This window comes from Lepisosteus oculatus, chromosome 29, assembly GCF_040954835.1.
Source record: "Lepisosteus oculatus isolate fLepOcu1 chromosome 29, fLepOcu1.hap2, whole genome shotgun sequence".
NCBI classification, from domain to species: Eukaryota; Metazoa; Chordata; class Actinopteri; order Semionotiformes; family Lepisosteidae; genus Lepisosteus; species Lepisosteus oculatus.
This window is the reverse complement of record NC_090724.1, coordinates 3,481,361-3,507,082: the sequence shown is the minus strand read 5'-3', so window position 1 is coordinate 3,507,082 and position 25,722 is coordinate 3,481,361. Positions and strand designations below refer to the sequence as shown.

The window sequence follows — 25,722 nt, the reverse complement described above, 5'->3', positions numbered from 1 at the left end:
CAGAATTGTTGTTATTTTCTTAATAGTCAAAGGGTCTAGACCTTTTCTCATTTGTCTCATTTCTCAGTAATTTCAATTCTGAACACAAGGCTTTGGAGACATTTCAATCATCTGTGCATCATGGCAAAAAATATTTTGACTATGATCCATTCTTTTAAGTGTTTTCTGTATCAATACACTGCATTAAATGTATCTACTTAAACACACATGAAGACAGAAACTAATGTCTGCTATTTTTATAAAGATTAATTTAAAATATATTTAAATTCCGTTAAAATATATTTAGAGGTTGATTTATGTGTGGTTTATAAAGGAAGGACTAGAGGCAATATGATGACAGAAGGACTTCCCAACCAAAGCAGACTAGACTCCTATTTCCTTGGAACTATTGTATAAGGAAATGGATTACAAACCACAGACATCCACTGAATGCATTCAAAGTTCATGGATCTAGTTTCGAAGACTGGCTTGTGCTGGCTGCATTCACACAGCATAAGTAAATGTTTCTGGCAATTCTTACATTTATTTTGTAATGTCATTTGAACTGGAGTGACCCCTTGCTGCAACTCTACAATGACATAATGTACTCGGAAGAAATCCATCATTGCATACATACATCTGTCCTACAATCTAGTATGAGCCTTTGTTGCATGCATTGCTATACTGTATACTATGTCTTGCTGTCCTAAGCTTCCATTTACTTAGCTGTCCAGTGGGAAACAGATCATATTATACATATTGTGAGGCATGCTTATGGATTTTCAACCAGCAGTCATGGCTAACCTCTGTAAAGGTCGCTTACTGTAGAATACTTACAATTATTTTCTTTTTCCTGTTTTATTGTGTGACCTTTACTAGCAAGCTTGTAGCTATCAGAAACAGTCTGTTTCTCAGGTGGAATGAGCACAGGATAGACCCGTGCTCATTCCAAACATAGACAAATGTGGTTAAAACACTTTCAATTATTGTCAGATACACCATGGTGACAACCACTGATTCAACCCTAATAATTGTTCTGGATTCAGAGCACATTAGTCCTTTCGACTTACCAATAATCAGTTCCACCTGCTGCTGTTAACTGGGAGTTTTGTCCTGAGAACATTTTTAAAAAGTTTAAAAATCATATAAACTTTGTTAGAAAAAGGTTAAAATGTCTACAATAGTAACAATATCTGTCCCAAGTCTGTCACAGAGAATTTCTAACACAAATCAAATAAAAAAAATAACTCTTCAGCTCTAGATATGATAAAACAATGTAAGCAGGCTGTCTCACTTGGGGTTTGGCTGAATTGAGAATCCATTGGAACTTGTTTGGAGTTTGTAACTGCTGGTCTTCTGTTACATGATGGCTCTTTAGAAACAGCTTCTCATTATTTTTACATTAGCCTGTGTACACTAAAATCACCCAGTTTTCCTCTGAAACTCCAGGGTTCCTTTGGTGTGGAATAACTGCCTGTAATGAATAGATAAATATTGTAATTTACATGGCTAATCAGCATGAAAGACTAATAGCTTAGACACATTATGGCATAACAGAAATCTGAACTGAACAAAGGACAAGTGTCTTGGTGACTTTCTGGGACTAACAGATAAATTTTGTTTAATTTGGAAATATGTTTTTTAAGTATGCAGCGCTTTGTAATAAAGGTTATTTCTTGCCTTTTTATCTTTGCATCAGAACTTGAATCTGCTGAAAGGGGTGTTTCTGCATGCAAAGGTCATTTCCTGGCTTGCCGAGTCAGTCTCTCATAGGTTTTCGAAACTGTAATTTCTTTTAAATAAAAGCAGAAAATCCACATCAAACTGTCAAGCTTCCAGTAAACTGACAACATAGCCCTTTGCTGCATGTGGTTCCTTAACTATGTCCTTATATCTGAATATATACTCTAACATGACTATATTGTATGTGGAGCTGGATATATGGTATAAATTAGAATGGAAATTATTGTTTTAGATTTGGCAATATTTGTGCAGGTCCCTTTCATTACAGCACTGAAATAACTGTGGTTTATTGGAGATAACCACCTCAGGGTCTTTGGGTTTCAAAAAATGAAGTCAATAATGGTGCGTGATTTCCATTTATAGTGTAATTATCTGTGGCAGGCCTTCCTTAACTTGAGCAGCCTGCACCAGGGAAGCAGTTAACGTCCAAGCAAATGAAGAGTCAATACCTGTGTCTTATTCTCTAATAATGGGGTAACAGACGCACATTCTTTTACTGGGTAATGATCTGTGAATAAAAATGAGATTTCTATTATTGTCAGTTTCGCTGTCTGTGAAGGACATTAATCTGCTATAGGCTCTGTTCCCTGTGTCACTGACTTCATTGCATCATTTCCTGTTAGTCAGTCATCGTCAATCAACGTGGTATGTAACTGCATGTTAATTAACGTCACTTAAAGAGTCATTTCTATCATAAGCACTAATCATTTACCAGTTTATTTAGTATTTTCCTTGCACACTAGAGTCTATGGCAGCGCTGTCAGACTCAGTTCCTGGAAACCTCAGTGCACTCTGATTTAATCTGCAGCCTGAGCTCTCAGTAACATAGTGGGTGTATTTATTTAATTAACTGTAAAAGTGTGGTATGTGTGGCTCTGGGGTGTTAACTAAGTTAAGTAACTGTGCATTTCATGTAGTAATCAACAGTACTTAATGTGCCTTTAATGAGTAATCAGCAGTAAAAGACCTTAAGCAATGTTGTGTTTATATCTAAGACTAAGTTAATTATTTAATTGATGACTCAGGTTGCAAGAAGAAACAGCACACACTAGCCCCCCCAGGAAGTGAGTTTAACAACCCTGGTTAAGAGTATATCCAGCATTGCCATGACTTTGTGCATATTTGAAATTAAACCACATAAATACAAAATGGTAAAAATTGTGTAAATACTAAGTTTATTGATGACTTTGACATTCTGTGCCTCACCAATAAAATCCAAATACAGAAAAGGAAATGCACAAGATAAAATAAAGGAACCTTTTTGGTCACAAAACAGACAGGACTCTGCTAATACAGTGTTGTAGACCACAGACGTCTCAGCCAGATATGATTTCATTTTCCCAAAACTTCCCAAAATGCAATTTCTTCAAAATATGGTTCTTTGGTTTAAAACATCTTAACTAATTTCTGCAATAAGCACATGCTTTTGTTGATCATGGGTCAATAAATGTCTAGACTTGAAGCATGTCTAATTCTTTTGTTCCTGATTCTCTGCTACACCATCTGCCTAGAAAGTTTAATAAGAAGAAACTGCTTGGGAGCACAAGTGAGGTTGATGCTGTGATACTTGATGAGTCTTAATTGCCCCCTGCAGTAGTTAATTTGCATGATACAGCAGTTGAACTAAGCAAAAAATGTGAGTAGTGTGAAAGATGAAAGATCATATAAAAAAGTAGAGAGGAAAATAGCAGTGATCACAAGTCCAAAGTATTAGCCATTAATCTGTGTTTGATAAATTCTACCCCCTGCCATTTATTCAGACTTGCTTTGATATTAATGGATGTAGATGACTTCCTTATGTTTTGGCTCAACAGTGATGTCATCAGCCTGTGAGGAGCCTGTGAGGAGATGGATTTATTAGGGCTTAGCAAACACATACTGTAGGAGGTGGGGGTCAGAAAAACAAGAGTTGACTTACTTAGATCCAAATTCTGTAATGTGGTTTCTGTCAGTGCCTGGTTGTGCAGCCCATTTCTTTTTGCTGAAAGATGATAGTGGCTCAAATGGCTCTTTGCCAAAAATAAGGCAAAAAGGGTGTAATTCATTCTACATTTAATGGATAGTGAGAAGACCAATGCATGTTCACTCATGAAAGTATTTCCTAAGTTGCTCTCTGGGCCCACAATTTACTGCCGTTATTTTTGTAAGTGAATTTATCCATCAGAAGAACCTTAAAGTTAAGCCTCTCTTCCGCCCTCTTTAAAGTATCTTGGCTCCACTGTTATTAGGCTCCTGTATAAAACTGATTCACATTTCACATCATTCTAGATGTGCAGTAAAGTAATAAAAGAAATACATTAGAGTGGAAGTTTCCTTTTTTCACAGCAGTCTCAAACAAAACTACTTTTCCCTTAAATATAGAACCTTAAAATCAGTTTCTATTAAAGCATTTTAATTTGTTCATATAACTGTAAAGTTCAAGATGGTTTTCACAAATTACTCTGATAAGCATCTCTTAACTTCTTATATAGATTCATGGGGCACACAGAGAAGATCATAGCAACCTAAATGGCTCTTCTAGTAGAAGAAAATGGTAACAGAGAAATTTTCCGCTGCGTTAATGGCAAGACATCAGAACCATAATATGCACAGGTTGTTAGAGCACAGTCTTTTAAAAAAAATGTTTGTAGCTAATTGATCTGAAATCCTCCGATCAATGAGCTGTTAACAGCCGAATGGGCTCAATGCCCTCTTGTTAGTGACTTTCTTATGTTTTGTTTATTATGTTTTCTATAACCATCTCTGGATTCATTTCCTTGTTAATCTATCTTCCCACTTTAAATGTCAGCTCACTCCTGCATGCCATGACCGAGTCAATTTGAAAGTGTCTCATTCTTCATTCCTCTTATCTCCCTCAAAACGTACAGTAACCAATGGATTTATTAGTCCCTTGCTTCTGAACTGAAGTGGTTTGCTAATTTGTTGAACTGCACTTCTTTGCCAGTGGTAAATGTTTACTTTCTGAAGTTTATTAAATGCCCACATATACTAGTTAAAGGAAGTTGGTGTGAAAAAAACACTCAGACAGGTGATGATATTTACAGACTGCAGCTCTATTTTTTATATTTCTGTTCAATAGAGATTTGGCCTAACCTGCTTAGCTGACTTCCAGCCTCTTGGCTATAGGATGAGGAGGCTGGGAGCCCACCACGCAGGTGGAGATGGGGTGGAGGAGGGATGTATGAGATGAATGGAGAACACAATCAGAATCGCTTTTATTTGCCAGTACATGTCAGGTACGGCACTTTGCCTTGGTACATTAGGAACCTGCTCAACACAAAACCCACACAGGTGCAAAAGGAGCATTAACATTACTGACATAGTTAAATTGGACAATATACAAAAGATGGGGCAGTCACAACACAGTCACAATACGTGCTCACAGTACGGAACATGTAGACATTACAGTATATATAAGACACAGGCAGGTTCACATTTTACAGGACAGTGCAAATATACGAACAATAGACATTATAGGCAAGTTCAGACTGTGCGAAAGTATGGTCTGAGGAGTGAGGTGCAACTATGTAAACATGTTGGGAAGACGCAACTGTTCTTAAGCGTAAGATATACAAGATGTATGAACTAAGCAGTAAAAATAGTTCAAAGTTTTTTTCAGCTGAAATGGGGACTTGTAGGGGGAGGATGCTGGTTAAGCAAGGATATGGCATTGGGAAAGAAACTGTCCAGGTGTCTGTTGGTTTTCGTTTTGATTGCTTTAAAATGTTTTTCTGGAGGGAAGCTTTTGAAATAAATGATGACCAGGGTGGGAGGGATCTGCAGCAATCTTGGTGGCCTGATTCACTGCTCTAGATGTGTAAAGCATGGTGAGGGATGGAAGATTGCAGCCAATCACTTTCTCAGCACACTTGATAATGCACTGCAATTGGTTTTTGGACTGTGCAGTAGCGGAGCCAAACCAGATGATGATAGAAGAAGTAATCACACTTTCAATAACAGGTCTGGAGAAAAGGCAGAAATATAGAATTTGTAGTTTTTAAATGTGAGGAAATGATGACAGTAATGTCGACGATTTAGGAAAGAAGTGGCCGATTGAATTTGGCTGCTGTCACCCCATCAGAACCTTCCTCCTTATAAGCTCCATGTGAAAATGTGTCCTGAACCCATCCTGTGATTCTCCTCCTCGGTTGTACTTTGACCCGGTTGTACAGAGCGAACAGTACAGGCCACACCAAACAAATTTTGGCACTTGGCAAAATGGCTTGGGCACATTTTGGCACCAGCGGCGTGTCTCCTGTGGTTAGTCCCCTCTCTGACACGTTTTCTGGAAATACAGGGTGACACCGAGGATTTTGACCAGAATGTTAAACAGCAGCTGATTATTTAAACCTGACAGGCATGATAAAGAGGAGCCGTGCCTCTCTGGCTGGGAGACAGACAGGAGCTGAATGAGAATGCAGCTAAGAAAGGCTTTTCAATACCCTGGAGAAGGCAGGGATTTGTACTGGAGATGGTGGCTGTAATTTGGGCTGGAGTTCTCCCCTTGTGTGCTAAATTAGACTGTCGCAATTATGTTTTTCTTATAGTTATAACACAAGTACTTGCTCCTAGACCCCCACCTCCCTCCCCCTTAGAAAACACATTGCAAGTCTGTTCCTTTCCCTTCAAATAGAACCCTAGATTTTGCCATTCTCAAGTCAAGCTGTAATGCCTATAGCGTACAGGAAAGCATCTGTTGTAATGGGCAATACTTTAATTGTTAAAATGATTGGACAAACTTTCACCACAGAGCGATGATATTGAATAAGAACAAAAGAGATGCAGGCAGGGTGAGCACAAAATATTGCAGAACCACTTCAGGGAAAGGGAGGTCTCGGGGAGAACAACACATTAGCTGAATTCTGCTCACACCAGGGAGCGTGCTTCCTGCATGACTCCAGAGAGGGCTGCTGGTAACCCCTGCTGTGTCCAAACACATCGCTTCATGGAGACCTTAACTGAAATTCAGGAGGGATGACGACAAACGAGCCATTTTCACCCTGGCTGTTCTAAATCGTAATCATTTTTGATCTCATTCCCCAAAAGCTTCAAATAACATAAATCAGCTCTTCTTTTTGCACTCAACCCCTGCTTTCCTGCCCCACGCTATTTCCTCCTGGTTGATAGCTGCCTCTGGTTGAACTCTTCACTCTGCACTGGGTTCCAGCTTCTTCGTCCTGTGACCAGGGGTTGAGCTGTACCTTGTTGTACCGAATTACTCAAACATCCACAAATGCATGTAATTCTTGGGTGCTGTTATTCCTCGCCAGCTGCCACATACTGGCTCTGTTTATGGATGAGCACTGCTGGCTTGTTCTCTTTAGCAACATTTCAGCTTTGGCTCAAGTCGTTCACAATACTGCCATGTTCAGTGCAGTGACGCCGTGAAGATGGGACCCAATCTCATCACACCAGGTGACATATTCAGCAGTTTTTTGCTTGTTTTGATTTATTTTGCTCTCTCTTCTGTGTCCATTTAATGTTTTTTACTCTTCTGTGTCGAAGAGATAATAAACTATATCATACGGAATTTCCACCTGACAAGAATAACAGAGATCTAAACTGCTCTAAGATGTGAAAGACAAATACTAGCCAGATACAATTATAATAACTTCCAGACAGACAATTAATATCAATTACTGTTCCAAACCACCTGACAATGAAACCTCGATTGAAATTAACAAGTTGTCAGTGCGGGTTATTATAATTGGCCCCATCCTTGTCCCTGGTTATATTGAAAAGGAAATGTCTTTGAACAGGTTCAGGATTCCCTGGGTAACCACAACATGCCCTGATTTTGAATTGTTACAGGTGAATGATTTCTCTCTCCATCACGTTTTTAAAATGGTCTGTGATAAAATCCTGCTTTTACGTGATCATAAATGCTCTGATCCCAAAGAACTATCTGCAAAACCTGAGTCTTAGCTAAGTGATTGCCCAGCTTAAATGGAGCGGTTAAACATTTTGAAACGTCTCTAAAACTAAACTGTTGACACTGTTGCCCTGATTTTCTTTAGCAGTTTGTTGATTACTGCAGTGAACCTCTTGGATGATGTCATCATAATAAATCATCTTTACACTTTCAAAAGCACTTCTTTGGACACTCAACTAATGGGGATCCCCTCCACCGCCAATGTGTAGCCCCTACCTGGATGATGCGACGGCAGCCGGAGTGCACCAGTCCGCTCCCCACACACCAGCTCTCAGTGGGGAGGAGAGCAGAGTGATATATTGATAGATCAGGAGAGCTATCGGAACTGAAGAGGGAGTCAGGGTCCAGTATTGCCAGCCTCTGTCCTGCCCTGTGTGTAATTCAGCAGAGGCTGTGAAGCCCAGAGGTGACGGCCGTGCTCCCTCTTCATGCTGTCTCGCGCTCTCCCCCTCCCCCTGTTTCTGCAGAACCCGTTCCACCTGCAGATGCTGACCCGGAGCCCCCCCTCCGCCCTGGCGGAGCTGCTGCTGACGGTGCTGCAGACCAGCGGCTGGCAGGAGGGCACCACGGTCCTGTGCCGCGGCTGGGAGCAGACGGGCGTGCTGGAGGTGCTGCAGCTGCAGAGCCGGCCGGGGGCCCGCTGGCACCTGCGGGCGGCGCTCAACCTGACGGGCACCGCGGAGGAGGAGGAGGGCGCGGTGGCGCACTTCCTGTCCCTGCACTTCCGCCAAACCAAGCCCCCCCCGGCCTCGGTGCTGCTGTTCGGCGCCGACCCCCAGTGCGCCGCCACGGTCCTCAGCAGTGCTCAGGACCTCGGGCTGACCCTGCCCACCGTACACTGGCTCCTGGGGTACCCGCTGAGCCCCGACGCCCTCCACACCATCGGGCTGCCCCTCGGCCTGCTGGCCTACGGGGAGGTTGACCGGAAACCGCTGGACTTCTACATTATCGATGCCTTGGAGCTCATTGGGAGAGCAGTGTCCGCCGCCACGAGACTCCGCCCAGAGCTTGCCCTCATCCAGGACATGGTCAACTGCTATGACAAGACTGGGAAAAAGGGGTCACTCTCCTCGGGCCAGTACTTATCCAGGTAACCTGGTGAAAATCCACATGAGCAACTGCTCTTTGAGATTAGCCAATCAGAGGAGGCTGTTTTTTGGGGGGGCGTAGGGATATACCTTTTACTGAGCTGTAGAATGTGCTGACATGATGCACCAAAGGTTCTCGTTATTTTCAAGGCAAGGACCAGAGATCATTTTGACAAAGGCTTGACATGGGGACAACATAGCCAGAGATGTAAGAATTTGGAGTCAAGATGAACTCTGAAACATTCAGAGCATTAAGCCTTTTTTAGTGCTCTGCAACTACAAACGTAGCCATTCAAACATAACAGAATGTTCTAGCCATAGCCAGGCTTTAAACTGGAGAAGGCCTGTGGTTTTGGCTCAGGTATTTTTAGTAAAAGTCGTGGGCAGACCATGGGAAAGTAACATGAATGGGTGTCACATAGGTTTTGTTACATCTGTACAGCAGTTTTTAAATATAACTTTAAACAACAGAATGTGATTTTAAATACTTACAAGATTAAGTGTTGAATGTAAAATGACCATTTACTGTTCTTAAAATGAGAGCTTTCTGAAATGATTTGTCATAGCTCTGACACCAATGTTTTTCAGTGAGCTTTTCAGATACTTTTCATAGGAGGGTTGTCTAAGGAACATAGTGGAATATTAGAAAGCCTACAGTATATAGAAATCCTCTGTATATTGGGAAGGTTCTGTCCTACAACATATCAGTTCTTTGGTATTTATGGTAAAGAGATCACTCACTGTTTTTTGTACTTTTGTCTTCTCATCCACAGGCAGTTCAAGGCTGTGTGCCTTGCAGTTATGCAAAGCACTCTCTATGTATTTATCACGGCCTGCTATTCTCCTGTGATCTATAGGAACATTACATGCTGTACAAAACATCAATTTACCACTTTGGGTAAATGTTCCCTTTGGGTAAATCTTGCTTGTCTCCTTGGCAGCTATATTCGCCATGCTGCTCCTCATTGTGCTTGGCATTGCAATGTCTTCGTTAATGCAATGATGCCCGCTTCTGACATATTACTCTGCTCAGTTACAGCACAACTGATTGGCTCAGCAAAAGCGTTGCAGAAAGATGGTTTTCCCGTAGCTGTACATCTGATTTAGAGGGAAATAAGAGTGTTATCTCAGATCTAATACGTTAGTTGTTTTTTCAGCAATTTACAGACATCTCTTAAAATTGTAGAATCAATGACCGCGGTGCCAGAATCATAGCACTAATCATGAGTTATGCTCAGCTGAATTCCCTGTACTGTGAAGGGTTCTTATCACAAGAGCTGGAAGTATATTTCATTTGCTTCTTTCTCCTTCTTAGAGGGCAATGCATGCAAATACTGCAGTACCTGAGAGCATTAGAGTGAGACATTCAAATGACTGAACACTACCAATTATTATAAAAGAATAGGCATAGATCCAGCACATTGTAGCAGTGATCTGGTTTAATTGCCTTTAACAGAGACATGAGAAACATTTAAAAATGATAGAGTGGATATACTGTAACTGACGTTATATTCTTATGCAGTGCATTCTTCATGCAAATTATATCTTGATCCAAAACAGAAAATTCTGATTGATTAACCTTTGGCAGAAAATGAGCCATTTTCCTCTAAAACTAAATGAGTAATATAAAACTGTAAAAAAGAAACACATAATAGGAAGCCCTATAAAGATGTGCTATTGTACAGCTTAAACAAGACCTGGTATGCACTGGTCCCAAGCAGTATTTCATTATTGTGTTTGGAGTCTTGAACAAATGGGGAACCAGCAGTGAACATCAGCCAGCACTGTAGAGACATTATTACTGGTTGTGGACAGGTTATTTCTTGCACAGAGAATAAATAGGACATTGCTTTTAAGTAATTACGACCTGCTTTCCAATTAAACAGCTGCACTAACCTTTCAAAGTAATGGCATTTCACTCACTGTGGAGCTAACTATAGGTAGGACAGATTAAATTAATGATCTAAAGGCTCAGGCCAAATTGCTTTATTTTTCTTCTTTCTTTTTTATGCTTTTTATACAAAGGTTCAGCTGTGGTCATGTTGTGCGTATTATTTATTTACAATCTACCAACATTTTTCACCTTCTTAAAATCTGTGCTTGGACCAAATAAAAAGTCAATTAGCATTTCAGCGAGCGCCCTACACATCACACAGGTACCAGAATAGTTCCATAGCAGTGAGCTGCTTTAGTGTAAATAGCTTAGAGACCAAATATATGCTCATTTATAAAGGCAACGTTCACAGTTAGTAAAGGTTCTTGGACTTTTGCATAATAGTTATATTCTTTCAGATGGGTAGCTGCGTAATATTTTTATTCCATGCTGAAAAGAGAAGAAGTTGTGTTTTCTTTCTTTCTTTTCAGCATGGAATAAACCTATTACATAGATATATTCTTGTATATCGTCTTTGTTTAAATTAAATCTTTTTTTCTGCTCATTTGATTTTATGTTCTATTTAGAAGTTCGTAATTGATTTTGTAGAATTGTACTCCAAAGTTCATTTTCAGCCTCCTCTTGCCCGATTTAATTACATACCGAAGGAAAGGCTGCTGAGGCATCAAATCTTGTAAGAGGAGCTCTTTCTGATTAATGTGTCTGCATTGGATGCCTACTAAACTCTGACCCAGAGAGCATTCACTTACTAACCTCTTTTTCAGTAGTCCAAATTCTAATAATGAAATGAGTTGACGTGTATAAAGGATAGTGTACTTAATACTTTGGCTTTGACTCTCTCGGCTGAGGCTGTCGCTACCCCTTGACTTCTGAGGAATGAACCAGGGAGCAGCATCAACAGTGCAGTTGGGGTGGAGGGAGGAGAGCTAGAAAAGTTGTGCACCGAGTTCCGATCGGCCAGTGAGTGTTTATACATAGGAGAGAGTTAGTGGGAGATTAGAACTGACCTCCTCTCTAGGATCTGCTAAATAATACCATGAGTTAAGAAGACAAATCATGTAACTTAAATCTGCTGTTCTAAACTAATTGAATTTAAATGCATTTCTCTTTTTCTGTACATCTGTTTATCGATAAGTTCTGTAAGTCTGTTTATGAAGCTCAAATGGGCGGCTGTCCAATTTAGAAACCCTGTGCCTCTGTCCTGCAGGTTCCTGGCTAACACCTCCTTCAGCGGGCTGACGGGCCCCGTGAAGGTGCTGTCCAACGCCTCCCTGATCCTCCCCTTCCATCGATTCCACATCTGGAGCCTGCGGCGGGACGCTCTCGGGCACCCTGCCTGGGTGACGGTGGGCAGCTGGCAGGGCGGGCGCCTGGAGGTGGAGGAGCAGGGCCTGTGGCACGGGCAGTCGCCACGCCCCCAAACGGAGGCGTCGGGAGGGAGGAGAGGGGGGCGCTGGGACGGGGGGTTGCTGGGGAAGGGGAGCCGGCTGCGGGTGGTGACGCTGGTGGAGCACCCCTTTGTCTTCACCCGGGACGTGGACGAGGACGGGAGCTGCCCGGCCGGCCAGTTCTGTCTGAATCCCCGGACCAACAGCTCGGACACTCTGGACCGTCTCTTTCGGGAGCTCGGGCAGGGGAACAGCACCTTCTTGCCCGCGGATTTCCGCAAGTGCTGCTACGGATACTGCATTGACCTGTTGGAGAAGCTGGCCGAGGACCTGCACTTCGAGTTTGACCTCTACATCGTGGGCGACGGAAAATACGGGGCCTGGAAGAACGGGCGCTGGACCGGGCTCGTGGGAGACCTCCTGAGCGGGGCGGCGGACATGGCCGTCACGAGTTTCAGTATCAACTCGGCCCGCAGCAAAGTGATGGACTTCACCAGCCCCTTCTTCTCCACCAGCTTGGGCATCCTGGTGAGGAGCAAGGACACCGCTGCCCCCATCGGTGCGTTCATGTGGCCCCTGCACTGGTCCATGTGGGTGGGCATCTTCGTGTCCCTGCATGTCACCGCCCTCTTCCTCACCCTCTACGAGTGGAAGAGCCCCTTCGGTATGACCCCGCACGGACGCAACCGCATGAAGGTCTTCTCCTACTCCTCTGCCCTCAACCTGTGCTATGCCATCCTCTTCGGGCGCACTGTCTCAAGCAAGACGCCCAAGTGCTGGACAGGCCGTTTCCTCATGAACCTGTGGGCCATCTTCTGCCTGCTGGTGCTCTCCAGCTACACTGCCAACCTGGCAGCTGTCATGGTGGGCGAGAAGACCTTCGAAGAGCTCTCGGGCATCCATGATGCCAAGGTAAGTCAAGCTAAACTTGACACACTCCACCGCTGCCATAAACAGCTAGGATTCTTCTCCATAAGAGTGAAATACAAACACTTGTTTCTGCTCTCAAGTTAACTATATGAAAGTCTTTGTTTTCCCTGTTGCTCTGCAGGCACCTCCCTAAAAAAAGGTGTCTCAATCACCAGTGGTCCAGTGTGTTCCCTAAATGAGCAGCTACCAGCTCTGTAATTAATGAATCTGATGGAGACTGTGTCCACAGTTTGCCCACAGGGATAATCAAACCTCAATAACTTTTGTGTGTTTTTGGTGTGGGGTAACAATTCTGAGCACGATAAACACTGTGACCTGGATTTGACTCCAGGATGTTGTATATATAATTGCTCAGACGTCCATTGAATTAACCTCCTACACAGATACAGAAATAAAAACTATTGAGCAGATGTGATGGATAACCCACATCTTTGTTTTGATTATTTGAATGCATGGATTTTCTTTTGATGGCATTAATTGTTATGCTAATTACTAAATAAGAAAAAGGAACTAAGGGTAATTTAATTTAGGATCTGCTTTAATTTGACTGTTCATTGTTTATTGTAAAATGTTTCTTCATGACTTGAGATCAATGTGAATTGTTTACAAAACAGACCAAAGTCTTTTTTTCCCTCAGAGGAAGGCAAAACAAAGCACTTCTGATTTTTCTTTCAAATTCACATTCACACATTACCAGACTAGTCCATTTTGTACTAATCACTGTTTTGCCTAAAACCTCATTTTAACAGCTTCGCCAAAATTCTCAGCATTTTTCTTAAATAGAATAAAAGTTATGCTGTATTTTTGTAAATTATCATGTGAGACAGGGTTTCGTATTTTGCAGTGTGCAGAAAACCCACCCACTTCATATTAAATGTATTTGACCATTGTTTTACAACATGGAAAATTGAATCCCTAACCTTCACTTCACTTCACAAACGTTTCTCAATATTAAATGATAAGATATCCATCCATTTCCTTACTGATCCTTCTAATTCAGGGTCAAAGGGCAGCCAGCTGGAAAGCAACAGGCGCAAGGCAGGGTACACCCTGGATGGGACACCAGTCTATCACAGGCTGTACATAGATGCTAACCCACACATTAACACCAGGGACGAATTTCCCAGAAGCCAATTTAACCACCAGAATGTCTTTGGACTGTGGGAGGAATTATTGATGGTGTTGGTGTTCGAGTTGGCGGCCCTTCTCCCTCTGAACGTGAATGTCTTAACCAATGCACTCATACGGTAACTGGGGACACTGCATTGTCAGAGCTGCCGTAATTTGGATGTAGGATGTTAACCTATTAATTTGCCACCTGCTCGACCAGGCAGTGAGGTCGCTGGTGAGTGATGGCTGCTGTGCATGCCCCTGGTGGGCTCTGTCCACTTCAGCAGCTGATAAAATGGGTCTCTTCCTATTTGCACAATGCTCTTAGACTTGTGGGGAGGAAAAGCACCAGGATAAACGCAAGGAGGTGCCAAGGAAGTGTATTGGTTTCCTTCTGCAGTGGAACACACAGAATCGTTGGGTGACTCTCTTTGTCTCGCTCTCCGCCCCAGCTTCACCACCCCTCCCGCGGGTTCCGCTTCGGCACGGTGCGGGAGAGCAGCGCCGAAGACTACATGAAGAAGAGTTTTCCCGAGATGCACGAGTACATGAGGCGGTTCAACGAGCCCACCACTCCGGATGGTGTGGCCACGCTCAAGTAAGAGACCAAAGCATCCGCCACCCCTGCCTTCATCCGTCCACATGACACGGCTCTGGTTGCAGATGTTCTGTGAGTAACAGCACACCGGTGCAGTCAAGGTAGCTGCAATGTAATCAGCCCTCACTAATGACAGCAAACAGAGCTGGAGTAGTGCTTAGGGTTCTGGACTCCTAACTAAAACTCCTAACTTTAAGTTCAGATCCCAGGTGGTACACTGCTGCTCCACTCTTTAGCAAGATAGTTCACATGAATTGCTCAATATGAAGCCATTGATGCCTGAATTGCTCAGTATAAAGCCCCACCAAATGGGTGCAGCAGTTATTGTAAGTTACTTTGGGGAAAAGCTTCAGTGAAATAATCTAGCAGTGATAACTACTGTCTTGGGTTAAGGGATACTAAAATCTTCAGACCTCTTTCATCAGATTCTCCACTAGTAAAAGCCTTATTAGATGTCCTGTAGGTAAGGTGATTTCGGAGACACTGAAAAGTGAAAGCAATTATGAAACATAAAGTGCAGAGCACCTTCCTTGACCATCCAGAGTCATTCTAGAGGCTCCAGCCTCTAATGTTCTGTGTGGTAGTTGCTGTCTTTGACAATATTAGCTGTCAAAACTTCACCAGACCTCAGTATGAATTGTCACCTGTAGATGCTAGTCTGAAGTCAAGATACGACAAAAGCAATGTTAATTTACGTTTTCGAATACTGCTGCAATTGTTTTTATGACTCCAGGTTGAGTCATGTTGTGATAACACGTGCAAAAGGTCAGATTTGCTGAAGTGGTCTGTACATACGTCAGGAGAGTAATCAACACACAACTGCCCTGTTGTGGTAAATTGACATTAGAGTGAATATGCTCCGCATTGATGATTTGGTTTAAATTAAGATGTTGGAGGGTGAAAAGGTCTGGAAAGCCAGGGAGTGAAACAATGTCACTTCAAGGCCTTTTTTTCTCCCTGCTTTAGTTTTCCTCATATCTGTGATAGGAGTCTCTTTAACTATGAACTGGACTAAGAAGGTAATCAGGTCTGCTGCCATGGACTGTTAACCTGAAAAGCCTACAGTATGTTGTAGATCATTCATCTGATATACAGTGGGTGGCAGTTGCTGAGGTGGCAACAAAAAGCTGTAAACTATATTGCTTATATTATATTAGCATGCCAGAGGAATATAAATTTTAGTTCTGACACTAGTCGAGATTTTCAGCTGTATGCCTGGCATGTCACTGCAAATGTATTTTGCATGATTCTTTATCTTTTTTATTTTAGGTTTTTATTTTAAAGTGTTTTGAAATACTTTGATGGAAGGCAGGTTGCTAATTAAAGTTTATCATTCCTGTTAAAAAGACTTTCTTAAATGTACAGACAAACGGGGAGAATAATGGTCAGTTCTTCTGCTCAATGTACTTGTTTCGTGTTGGCAAGACTTCTGCAGAAGAGCTTGGCTGCAGTGGGCTCACAGGCTGCTCTTGTCCAGGCAAGATTACAGAGCCTTTCGATTTCAGCGCTCCCAGTCGGGGAAACAGTTTCTGTTTGTTGTAAGAATCAATGGGAGATCTGTCATAACATCAGAAATACAGGTCTGACTCTTGACTTCAGGCTGGTGAATCCACAAATCCTTAGTGAAAAACTGAGGTTCATAGGCTGCATCTACAGTTTTTGGCCAGTTTTGAACATGGTTGAGCTGAAGCTCTTTGTTTCTTCATTTGTAAGATAAAATGAAAAAGCAGCAATCATTCCTCTCATGCCTCTTTTCTTGAAAGTGCTTCTTGTTTCTGTTTTATCTATTCTGTACGAGGCGCCAATGTCTGCGCCCAGCAAAAGAAGCCAGAAATAATTTCTACTATGACAGGACTGATTCAGGCTATGAACTTTCTTTTTCTTGAAGGCCACGACTTCATTTCAAAGATCAAAATGTGACAGCCTTTTATTTATTTATTTTTGTGAATAAAATGGATTATAAGTGGATGCTTGAAAACTGTAAACATATTTTGCACTCCCAATGGGTTGGCAAGGTCAGTCTTAAAAAATAATATCTGTCAAGTCAAACAAAGTAGTTTTTTCTTACTTTTAAGTCCACTGAAATTAAGAAGCTGGCAGATTTTGTATTCACCCAACACAGTATATTTTAGGGTTGGAGTGGTTTGCATACATAGTGCTTTTAAACTTGAAATAATTTGACTTGAATTTCAAGAAGGTCTTACACTTTATCAGCTCGACTACCCATCACTTTTCTTGGTTACAGTTGTTCCAATTAAAAAGTTTCCCAACAGGAAAAAAGTGCACTGCCTCACTGGTACAGTACTCTGAGCATGTGCAACACTAAAATGTTTCCCTCAATCATTTCCTGTGAGTCATCCCTAAGGAGCCTTTCAAGAATGTGCTCCTGAAGAAGAGAACCAGGACAGCAGACCTCAGCAGAAACCATTAGAGAGAACCAATGAGAAATTAATGGTTTCAAACATAATGTGCTTAAAAGCAAATCAAGAATGTGATGAGCTACTTGTTTAACTCCTCTCCCCTGTGTGTTGAAGGACAGATCCTCCTCAGCTTGATGCCTTCATCATGGACAAGGCCCTGCTGGACTATGAGGTGTCCATTGACGCAGACTGCAAACTGCTGACTGTGGGAAAACCTTTCGCCATTGAAGGTCAGGGTCATTGTGAATCTGTGTATTACTCCCGTGAACCATCACTGAGGAATCTAAGCACCAGTGCAACACATTTTGCATTCCAGGATGCTTTTCTATACTTAATAACTCAAACACTACTCTAAGCAGTTCAGAGTGAGCCAGTCCAAAACATCGATCCACCACGCGCGCCACTGTGCCACCCCAGCCCAGATCAGCACTATATACTGTATGCAACGAATTCTAAAGACAGAAAGCATAAAGAATCTCTTTGTGCCATCACACACTTGGTTGTGAAAGTGCATGTGCATGCAGCCCCATAACGAAGGCTAGGTTTGTGATGAAGAAATCTCCTAGCATGAAAAGAACTTACACACACTCTTCCTCCAAATTAGACCAATTCTTCCTTGTCAGAGACTACCTTAAGCTTGTCATTAGCTAGGCTTGCTGATAAAGCACCAGCTCTGCATGTACGTTTTAGCTACCATTGTTGCCTTGCTACAGTATGTGATACAATTAGCAATTGGGAAGGGGACTTGTATTATAATATATGTGATGGCTGTGACAGGCTGCTTTGTGGGAAGCAGAGCAAGCTGAAGGGCTTGTTTTACAAGGGCCAATTTTTAAATTGTGTAAGGGAGGAATGTCACTTCTTGTACTGGCATTTAGCATTCCTTTCAATTCTCTCTGAGTGGCTACCTACTGTTTTTGGACACATATCCAAATTCACAATTCTGCAAGAACACAGCAGACAGGTAGGACAAAGTGTGACATTTTCTTCACATCAGAACGTGATATATCGTCTGTCTCCCATAGGGAACCCGTTTAATCCGAAAGTGTGACGAGTTTGGCTTTATTCCCTGTGTGGAATAAGCAAGCAAACAAAACCAACAGCCGAGCTCATGGGAAGATTAAGAGTGAATTTCTGCGAAGAAAGCTTTGCTCTATATCATCAGTCTTCTGTGGGCTCGTGCTTGTCTTCTTGCCTTGACCTCTAGCTATGCCTCCAGTGCGATACAGTAATTGCAGTGTGCTTCAATTAAGCTTCTCCTACCTCTTTTCTCTCTTTACTAATTAAGTCTCATTTTTTGTTCTGGACTTGCTTCTCTTTCCATTCAGTCTCAACGATGTCTTCCTGCTCAAGCTCGCTCAGTCCCATCTGCGGCTTCCCTGGTCCAGAAAATTGGAACAATTTTCATAATTAGATACAATAGAGGAGTTCAAATCCTTTGTAGTCGGATAAAAAAAGGATAAAATAAATGTAACCATGGCCAATTTCTGTACGTCCCCAGGAATTTAAGATTCATTTGTCCCCATGTATCACTGTACAACATTAAAAGGAGATTGAACTGACAAGTTTCTCTTCTGAAAAGCTGGAGATAGGATTAAAAAAAATCCTTTAATTTTACTTCAAACTGCTTTTGCATTCTTACTGAATTTCATTAGCTTATGTCTCTCTGTAAAGCTACTCGTCCTGTTTTAATAGGACTTTTTTGTCATTCCATTTTATGTTCAGGTTGACTCTACCTTAGTTGTGCTCCTTTCACAGATCTGGTCTTATGAACGCCATATTTAATGAAAATGTGGGTTTTAGTTACACAAATGAAAAGATCCTACAAATGACTGATTGTTAAAAGTGTCAACCGCTTTAACTGCATAATTTCAAAACCATCCTGGGTACAATAAACCTCTATATTATTACATGCTGGAAAACAAACCCACAGTTATGTAGTATTACAGTATAATGTCATGAGATAAATACAATCCATTATGAACACTGTGTACTTGAAATTGCTTTATCTCCATGAGCGATTCTGAGCACAAATTTGTCTTGGACAATTGTGATTCTAAAACTTTTTAAGGAAATGAACTTGTCAGAAGGGACAGTATTTGCTTTTCCATATGTATGCTGTTATATGACCAAATCAAAAAAGGCTAACATACTGTATCTGTGAAACTCTTTTGGGACAGTTAGTGCCAATTTAATGGACAAGAATGGAGAAAGGTGATGAGTGATGTTTGGGTCTGTCTCAAACCTATTATAAGCCTTCTTCATGTGGATGAAAATAGCAAGTACAGATTTGTTTGTTCTGTTGATCCAGATGCATCAGATGATTAAGTTCAGTTTTATTTCACAATTTGTGCACCAGGCTCATTCTGATGAAATCTGCAGCGTTGCACTGCCTCTCCAATCTGTCACATACTGCAGCTTAGGAGAGCAGGTTGTGAGTGACAAACAAGAAAAAAGGCCCTGCCAACACATTTATGGAATGAGATCAGTTCTTGTTTTCCTGAAGGTCCACAGCCCCTAAACAACATCACCTATCACATCCAGTTACCCTTAGGTCAGAGTGGGTCGTTTTCTATTATACATGAACACTTCTGCTTCAAAGCACATTTATCATGTACAGTCTGTTTTTTTGATGATGGATGTTTGTAACCCTAGTCTGTTCCTTCTTTCTTGCTCGCAATTTCCTACAATTTATATATTTCTTAATTATCACATTTCAGCTGTCCTATGATTGATGTATCAGTGAGAAGAGAAGTCAAAAGCGAGGTGACTTTTTACCCTCTCCAGCAGTCTGATTCAGGACAGGAGTTTTGAATTTGCTATAAATCGCAAAGATATTAGAATGTCATGACCAGGAATGAATTGATACTCTGGTTGTGAAGATCTAAGAAAATACTTTTGGGGCCAGTATCTCCAGGATTGGTTGTGCAAGTAATGTAACTTTTTGAATTTATTTAAATAAACATTGATCAAATGCAAGATCTTCACCATTTCCATTTACTGTGTTCGGTGACACGTGTCTTGCAGTGCACTGCAAAGGAAAACATCCTTATGAGGGACTGGGCAGGTAAGTCAGGGCTGCCAGTGTTGATTTTAGTTATCACCTGGATACCTGAATAGTAAAACCATTGCATTTATCTTAAAGATATGCAGACAGTGACTGGGGAGAGGTTCAGACTGTGGGTGGGTTTGTTCTGGTAAGCGTTTTTAAGACCAGTCTCTCTGTTTGTCCCAGGTTATGGAATCGGCCTGCCCCAGAACTCGCCGCTAACTTCCAATGTGTCAGAGTTCATCAGCCGCTACAAGTCGGATGGCTTCATGGACATGCTGCACGACAAGTGGTACAAGGTGGTTCCCTGTGGGAAGAGGGTCTTCGCCGTCACAGAGGTGAGCTCTGAGCTGAGGAAGAGCAAAGAGCAACCACAGCTCACAATGGTCCCACACAAGGCCCAGGTCCTGCCACAAGCCTGGGACTGGAGCCCAGGCCTGGGTCAAGCCCCAGTTCCAGGCCTTAGCAGTGTCAATCTTAGGCAAGGTCAAATGCAAAGTGCTCCACAGAAAAACTCCAGTTAGAGATTTTCACCTTTTTAACTCCTTTCACCTGACAAGGAGGCCATGCATTTAATCTCACAAATTTCACTGTGTACTGGCAAATGTGTACCTTTGGGACACCTGACTAAAAATGAAAGTACAGTTCACACAATGCATCAAAGACTTCTGGAACAAGCAGCCAGTCAGATTCTAACTAGTGTGTGAATTCCATACCATATCTCGGCGAACCTTCTGTCACAGATATCAGCAGAGAAATGCTTTCCAGTGTTTGGCTGAGTGTCAGCAGCTTTCTTTAGTCTTTTAGGACCGTTGAAGCTGGTGACTCATCTGAGGGTTGATTGCTGCATCTTCCAACTGGAAGAGCCATGCAAGGAACATCAAGAGCCTTTCTTTCTGAGGAGCGATAAGCTGACAATTTGGGCCTCATCCGGATTTTCTTCTGGAGAATTCTTGTTGAGACACCAGGAAAAGTTTTTTTTTATGCACTTACTCAACATGAACTGAGATCTGGTGTCAGTAGATGAAGTAAATGATCTCTGGGCCTTTAACAGGGCCGGGATGTCTGTACTGACAGCTTCATCACGCTTCCAATTGCCCCAACTGCTGCACAAGGCTCTGACATGTGTAATTAATCTAATCAAACAATGTTATTTCTGCTCCACTGCTCCGACAGGCCTGTCTCTCACGAGATATCAACCAACAAGACAGTCTCATCTGTGTACCTACTAGCTCAAACTACCTGTGCGGGTTTCTGCAGAGTCTATGAAGCTCAAACAGATTGAGACAAACATGCACTGGATTATCAAATATTTGACTTACATTTGCAGGGAAGCCATCCTCACTGTAAAAGAATAAACATAGGGGACCGGAAGAGAGGAATACCATCTGTTCACATTGCTCTTCCACGTTCCCAGAGTCCTAATTACGGAATTATCACCTGGAAAGATGGCTAAGAACAGAACAAAGCATAATGCTGATTGGGAAATGACATTTCTGGGCTTCATCACAACTACTGCTACTGGAGATGCTACAAGAAAGAGTCCATTTACTTATCGATTGGTGTCACATAGTAAATCTAATATTAGTATTTCATTTAGAAAGTGCTGGTACTGATTGTGTCTTGCTAAAGCTCACTGCAGATATCAAAAGGAAAACAGCTAAAAAATTAGAAGACTGACATCTTTTTGGCACGGGTCAGAAAATAAATCAAAATGAAGCACCAGTGCATTAAAGAGAATAGACTTTGAAGGCAAGACAAGATTATGTCTTAAGCTATAGTACTCCAAAATTACCTTACTAGAAGACAAACGATAAGTGCGATTGGTCTGCTTTTTCTTTTGGTACAATAAAACGTGATTTCAGAAAATGAAGTTAGCCTTGGATCACAAAGGTGGAGTGTTTTCCCTGTAGAGGTGGGAGGGAGAAGCAGTAATGAAATAAGTAATTCTTTTCCGAATGTTGTTTCATATCACAGCCACCACACAGTCTATCACAGACTTGGCACAGTCTCTCACTCTGCCTTGGCTGTGCCCCAGAATTAAATGGCAGGGAGACTTTAGGTGAGAGGAAAGAGGAAATTCTCTCTCTGCTGGCTGGCACCATGCCTTGTCTTAGCATTTGCGAAAACATAACATAGGTCTGTTCGTACCATAGACACAAATGCCAGCAGCCATATCACCCTGCAACTCACAGCTGGCAGCCCAATGAGGTTCAGCAGGGTGGCCAGTACCTGGATGGGAGACCTCCTGGGAAAGCTAAGGTTGCTGCTGGAAGAGGCATTACAGGGGCCGGAAGGGGGCACTCACCCTGCAGTCTTTGTGTGTCCTAATGTCCCAGTATAGAGATATAAAACCGAGGTCCTGACTCTCTGTGGTCATTAAAAATTCCAGGGTGTTTCTCGAAAAGAGTAGGGGTGTAACCCCGGCATCCTGGCCAAATTTGTCCCTGGTCTTTACCAATCATGGCCTCCTAATAATCCCCATCTTTGAACTGGCTTCATCACTCTGTTCTCCCCACTGAGAGCTGGTATGTGGGGAGCATACTGGTGCACTCTGGCTGCTGCTGCATAATCCAGGTGGGTGTACTGGTGGAGGAGGGAGTCCCCATTACCTGTAAAGCACTTTGTGTGGACTGTCCAGAAAGGCACTATATATGTGTAAAGGATTAGTATTATTTTTTCAATTATTATTAAAAGCTAATTTGGAATAATGGAGGAAATGTAGAACTCACGTGTTTAATGAGCCCCTCAGTTTGTGGTCTTTTTCACTGCAATGAAAATCATCTTAACTGTAGGAAAACTGTCTGTCTAAATATCCCATTCTGTGGTGCTGGAGTTTAAAACTTCCCCAGAAAGGCATAATCCACAATCTCAATCCTCAGTTTTCAATAACACCAGCTGCCTTTTTAATTTGTATTAATTCTGTCCAGCAGCATTCAATGTATTTATCTACCAGGCCTGCTCTAGGGAGTGCAGGATTCCTTCTGCTTTGAGAACTTTCCATTTCAAGAAACAAAATAAGTAACATAGGTTTCGGAGTGGAGACAGCTTTGCACTGCCATCTAAAGTGAACATGAAGGAAAAGACTCTGCATGACAGCAGTGGCTTGTTCATCTCCTGTGCCCATATTATCACAGAACACAGAATGAAACTACTCAACTTCTGTTTTCTTTGTTAAATGATTTTGAGAATAAGAATCTCGGTGTTGGCTGGTTCTCCTTCTTTTTCAGTTCTCTGTATTTGTAACTGCCCTGAAAGCTGTACAATCAACATTAATTTCTCAGCTGAATCTCCTCATGAGCCTCTTTCAAAATAGTGGGTAACAGTCCACTGCTGGGAATGCTGTGGATGTGGTCCTGGTGTGTTATCCCTCTGTAATTTCCTTTTCTAGTGATGAAAAAAATGGAAAGTAAAACAGGAGACAAGATTAGGTCAGTTAACAAAGCCTGCTATTTTCTAAATAAAACATATTCTTTTTAGAAAATAGTAGGGTTAGTATGCATAGCATATTACTGTATGGTAAAATTGTATGCAGCACAGTGGAACACAGCAGGCGCTTGCTGAATGTCTTTCCCCCAAGATCATCCATGCTTAAAAACGTAAAAGAAGCCTGTTAGTAAAAGCAGGTCATTTATCAGATGCTTTTATCCATGGGTACACACACAGACTAGAAGGAGAGCAATGCATTAATTATTATTGCTGAATGGTGCCTCTAGGATTAGACGTTGATTTTTTATCCCATCCAAAGAAAGGAGCATAAGGAGGTGACTTAACTGATTCAAACTCGCACACCGAGCCACGGGGTAAGGCAGACGTTGAAGTGGAGGCTCCACGGTATCCAGCTCTTTGCCTCAGCCACCAAAGCAGCTCGCCTGATGTCAGAGCACCTCTCTCCCCCTTCACAGACGCTGCAGATGGGGATCCACCACTTCTCAGGGCTGTTTGTGCTGCTCAGCGTGGGGGTGGGCGGAGCTCTCCTCACCCTGGTGGGAGAACACGCCTTCTACCGCCTCATCCTGCCTCACATCCGCCGGAGACAGAAGTTCAAGTACTGGCTGCACACCAGTCAGGTGAGTTTGAGCCAAGCCTGACACCAGAACCGAAGTGAGGGATTTTCCCTGCAGGGGCTGAACGTAGACGGTTATTTTTGCGAGGCAATTATTTTGTTGCTTTTATTTCGGATTTTGAAATTTGCCATAGGTTGTGATCATTTACGTGTGGTTCAGTGGTCAGCATTGCTGTCTCACAGCGCTGGGGCCCTGGGTTCAACTCAGGACTCAGGGTGCTGTCTGTGTGGAGTTTGCATGTTCTCCCAGGATTCATGTGGGTTTCCTCTGGGTCCTCTGGTTTCCTCCCACAGTCCAAAGACATTCTGGTTGGTTAATTTGTTTCTGGGGAAAATTGGCCCTGGTGTGAGTTTGTGCCCTGTGATGGACTGGCGTTCCAGGGTGTTTCCTGCATTGTGCCTGTTGCTTGCTGGGACAGGCTCCAGCTCCTAAACAACACTGTGCCGGAAGAAGCAGTTAGATGATGGATGCAATCATTTCTTATTTTCATAAGGGGATATGAATGATGAAATAACATACAAATGAGTAAATGTTTATTCTGTTAGGGAAAGTTACTTTCAAAAAGACATGCATTACAGCAACAAGTTACTTGTATGAGGGCTTAATACCCTTTAAAATTAGCAATATGCTGGATCGAATAATTTTAAAAAGCCATTAGTTGCAGCAGCTACGTAGTGTATGGGTGTAATCAATATGTAAATTCATCTCGTTCAATTTAAAAGTAATAGCTTCCAACTTTAATGTATTACTTTTAGTAACTTTCTCCAGGATTGGTTTGCATCTATGAAAACAAAAATGTCTATTTTAATAGCTAGGATATTTGGTGTGTTCTGTGAAGATTGACTGCACATTGGTTAGTATACTGTTCTAGTCAGCAACAATATTAACAGAAAGTATATTTTGAGAGGCTTAGACATCCTGGATTGCAGTAAATGTAATAGGATTTGACTATGCCAGAGCTTATGCTTATATGAATAAGTGAATCTAAAAGAAAACAAGGTACATGGTATGGATGCACATTGCCCAGACATATTCGTTTCTGTGGTCAAGCACGGAGAAAGGGCGCCACCTAGTGTTTACTAGCACACTCAACACCTGACTGTCCCAGAAGCTTGAACTGTTCGATCTGTTGGATTTAGTCTCTCAGTATCTAACTGCATGAAGGTCATCTAAAAATGTGATACGATCATGTTTTGAAACTACAGCTTTTAACAACCCTTTGTTAACATGAAAAAAACTTTTGATTTTCTTATTTTTCTGTTCTGCAGAAAATTCACCGAGCTTTAAACATGACCTATGAAGATGTAAAAAGGCAAAGGGCGACTGCAGAAAAAAGGTACTGCTCAATTCCCTCACACAGTCCTTACAGACAGCAATCACTGTTGAAGACAGCAGTGCTCAATACTGCAATCCCACAGTCAGGGGGACAAGTTCTGAAAGCTGTGCTGAACAGTTTATCTTTTGGACCGTATGCATTGCTTTTGTGAGAATGGTAGCATACTGTACAATGAATGCTCTGTATTT

General features: G+C 42.1%; 1 protein-coding gene across 2 annotated transcripts in view; it reads left to right on the top strand.

The window, feature by feature from the left end:
- grin3bb (glutamate receptor, ionotropic, N-methyl-D-aspartate 3Bb) overlaps nucleotides 1-25,722 on the top strand; it is a 58,084-nt gene that overhangs the window by 30,051 nt on the left and 2,311 nt on the right. For both annotated transcript variants that reach the window (XM_006639941.3, XM_015365516.2), the window contains exons 2-8: nucleotides 8,122-8,744; nucleotides 11,844-12,936; nucleotides 14,517-14,662; nucleotides 17,197-17,312; nucleotides 20,318-20,469; nucleotides 24,037-24,201; nucleotides 25,467-25,534. In XM_006639941.3, coding sequence (XP_006640004.3) covers nucleotides 8,122-8,744; nucleotides 11,844-12,936; nucleotides 14,517-14,662; nucleotides 17,197-17,312; nucleotides 20,318-20,469; nucleotides 24,037-24,201; nucleotides 25,467-25,534 — 2,363 coding nt within the window. The remainder of the gene's footprint in view (nucleotides 1-8,121; nucleotides 8,745-11,843; nucleotides 12,937-14,516; nucleotides 14,663-17,196; nucleotides 17,313-20,317; nucleotides 20,470-24,036; nucleotides 24,202-25,466; nucleotides 25,535-25,722) is intronic.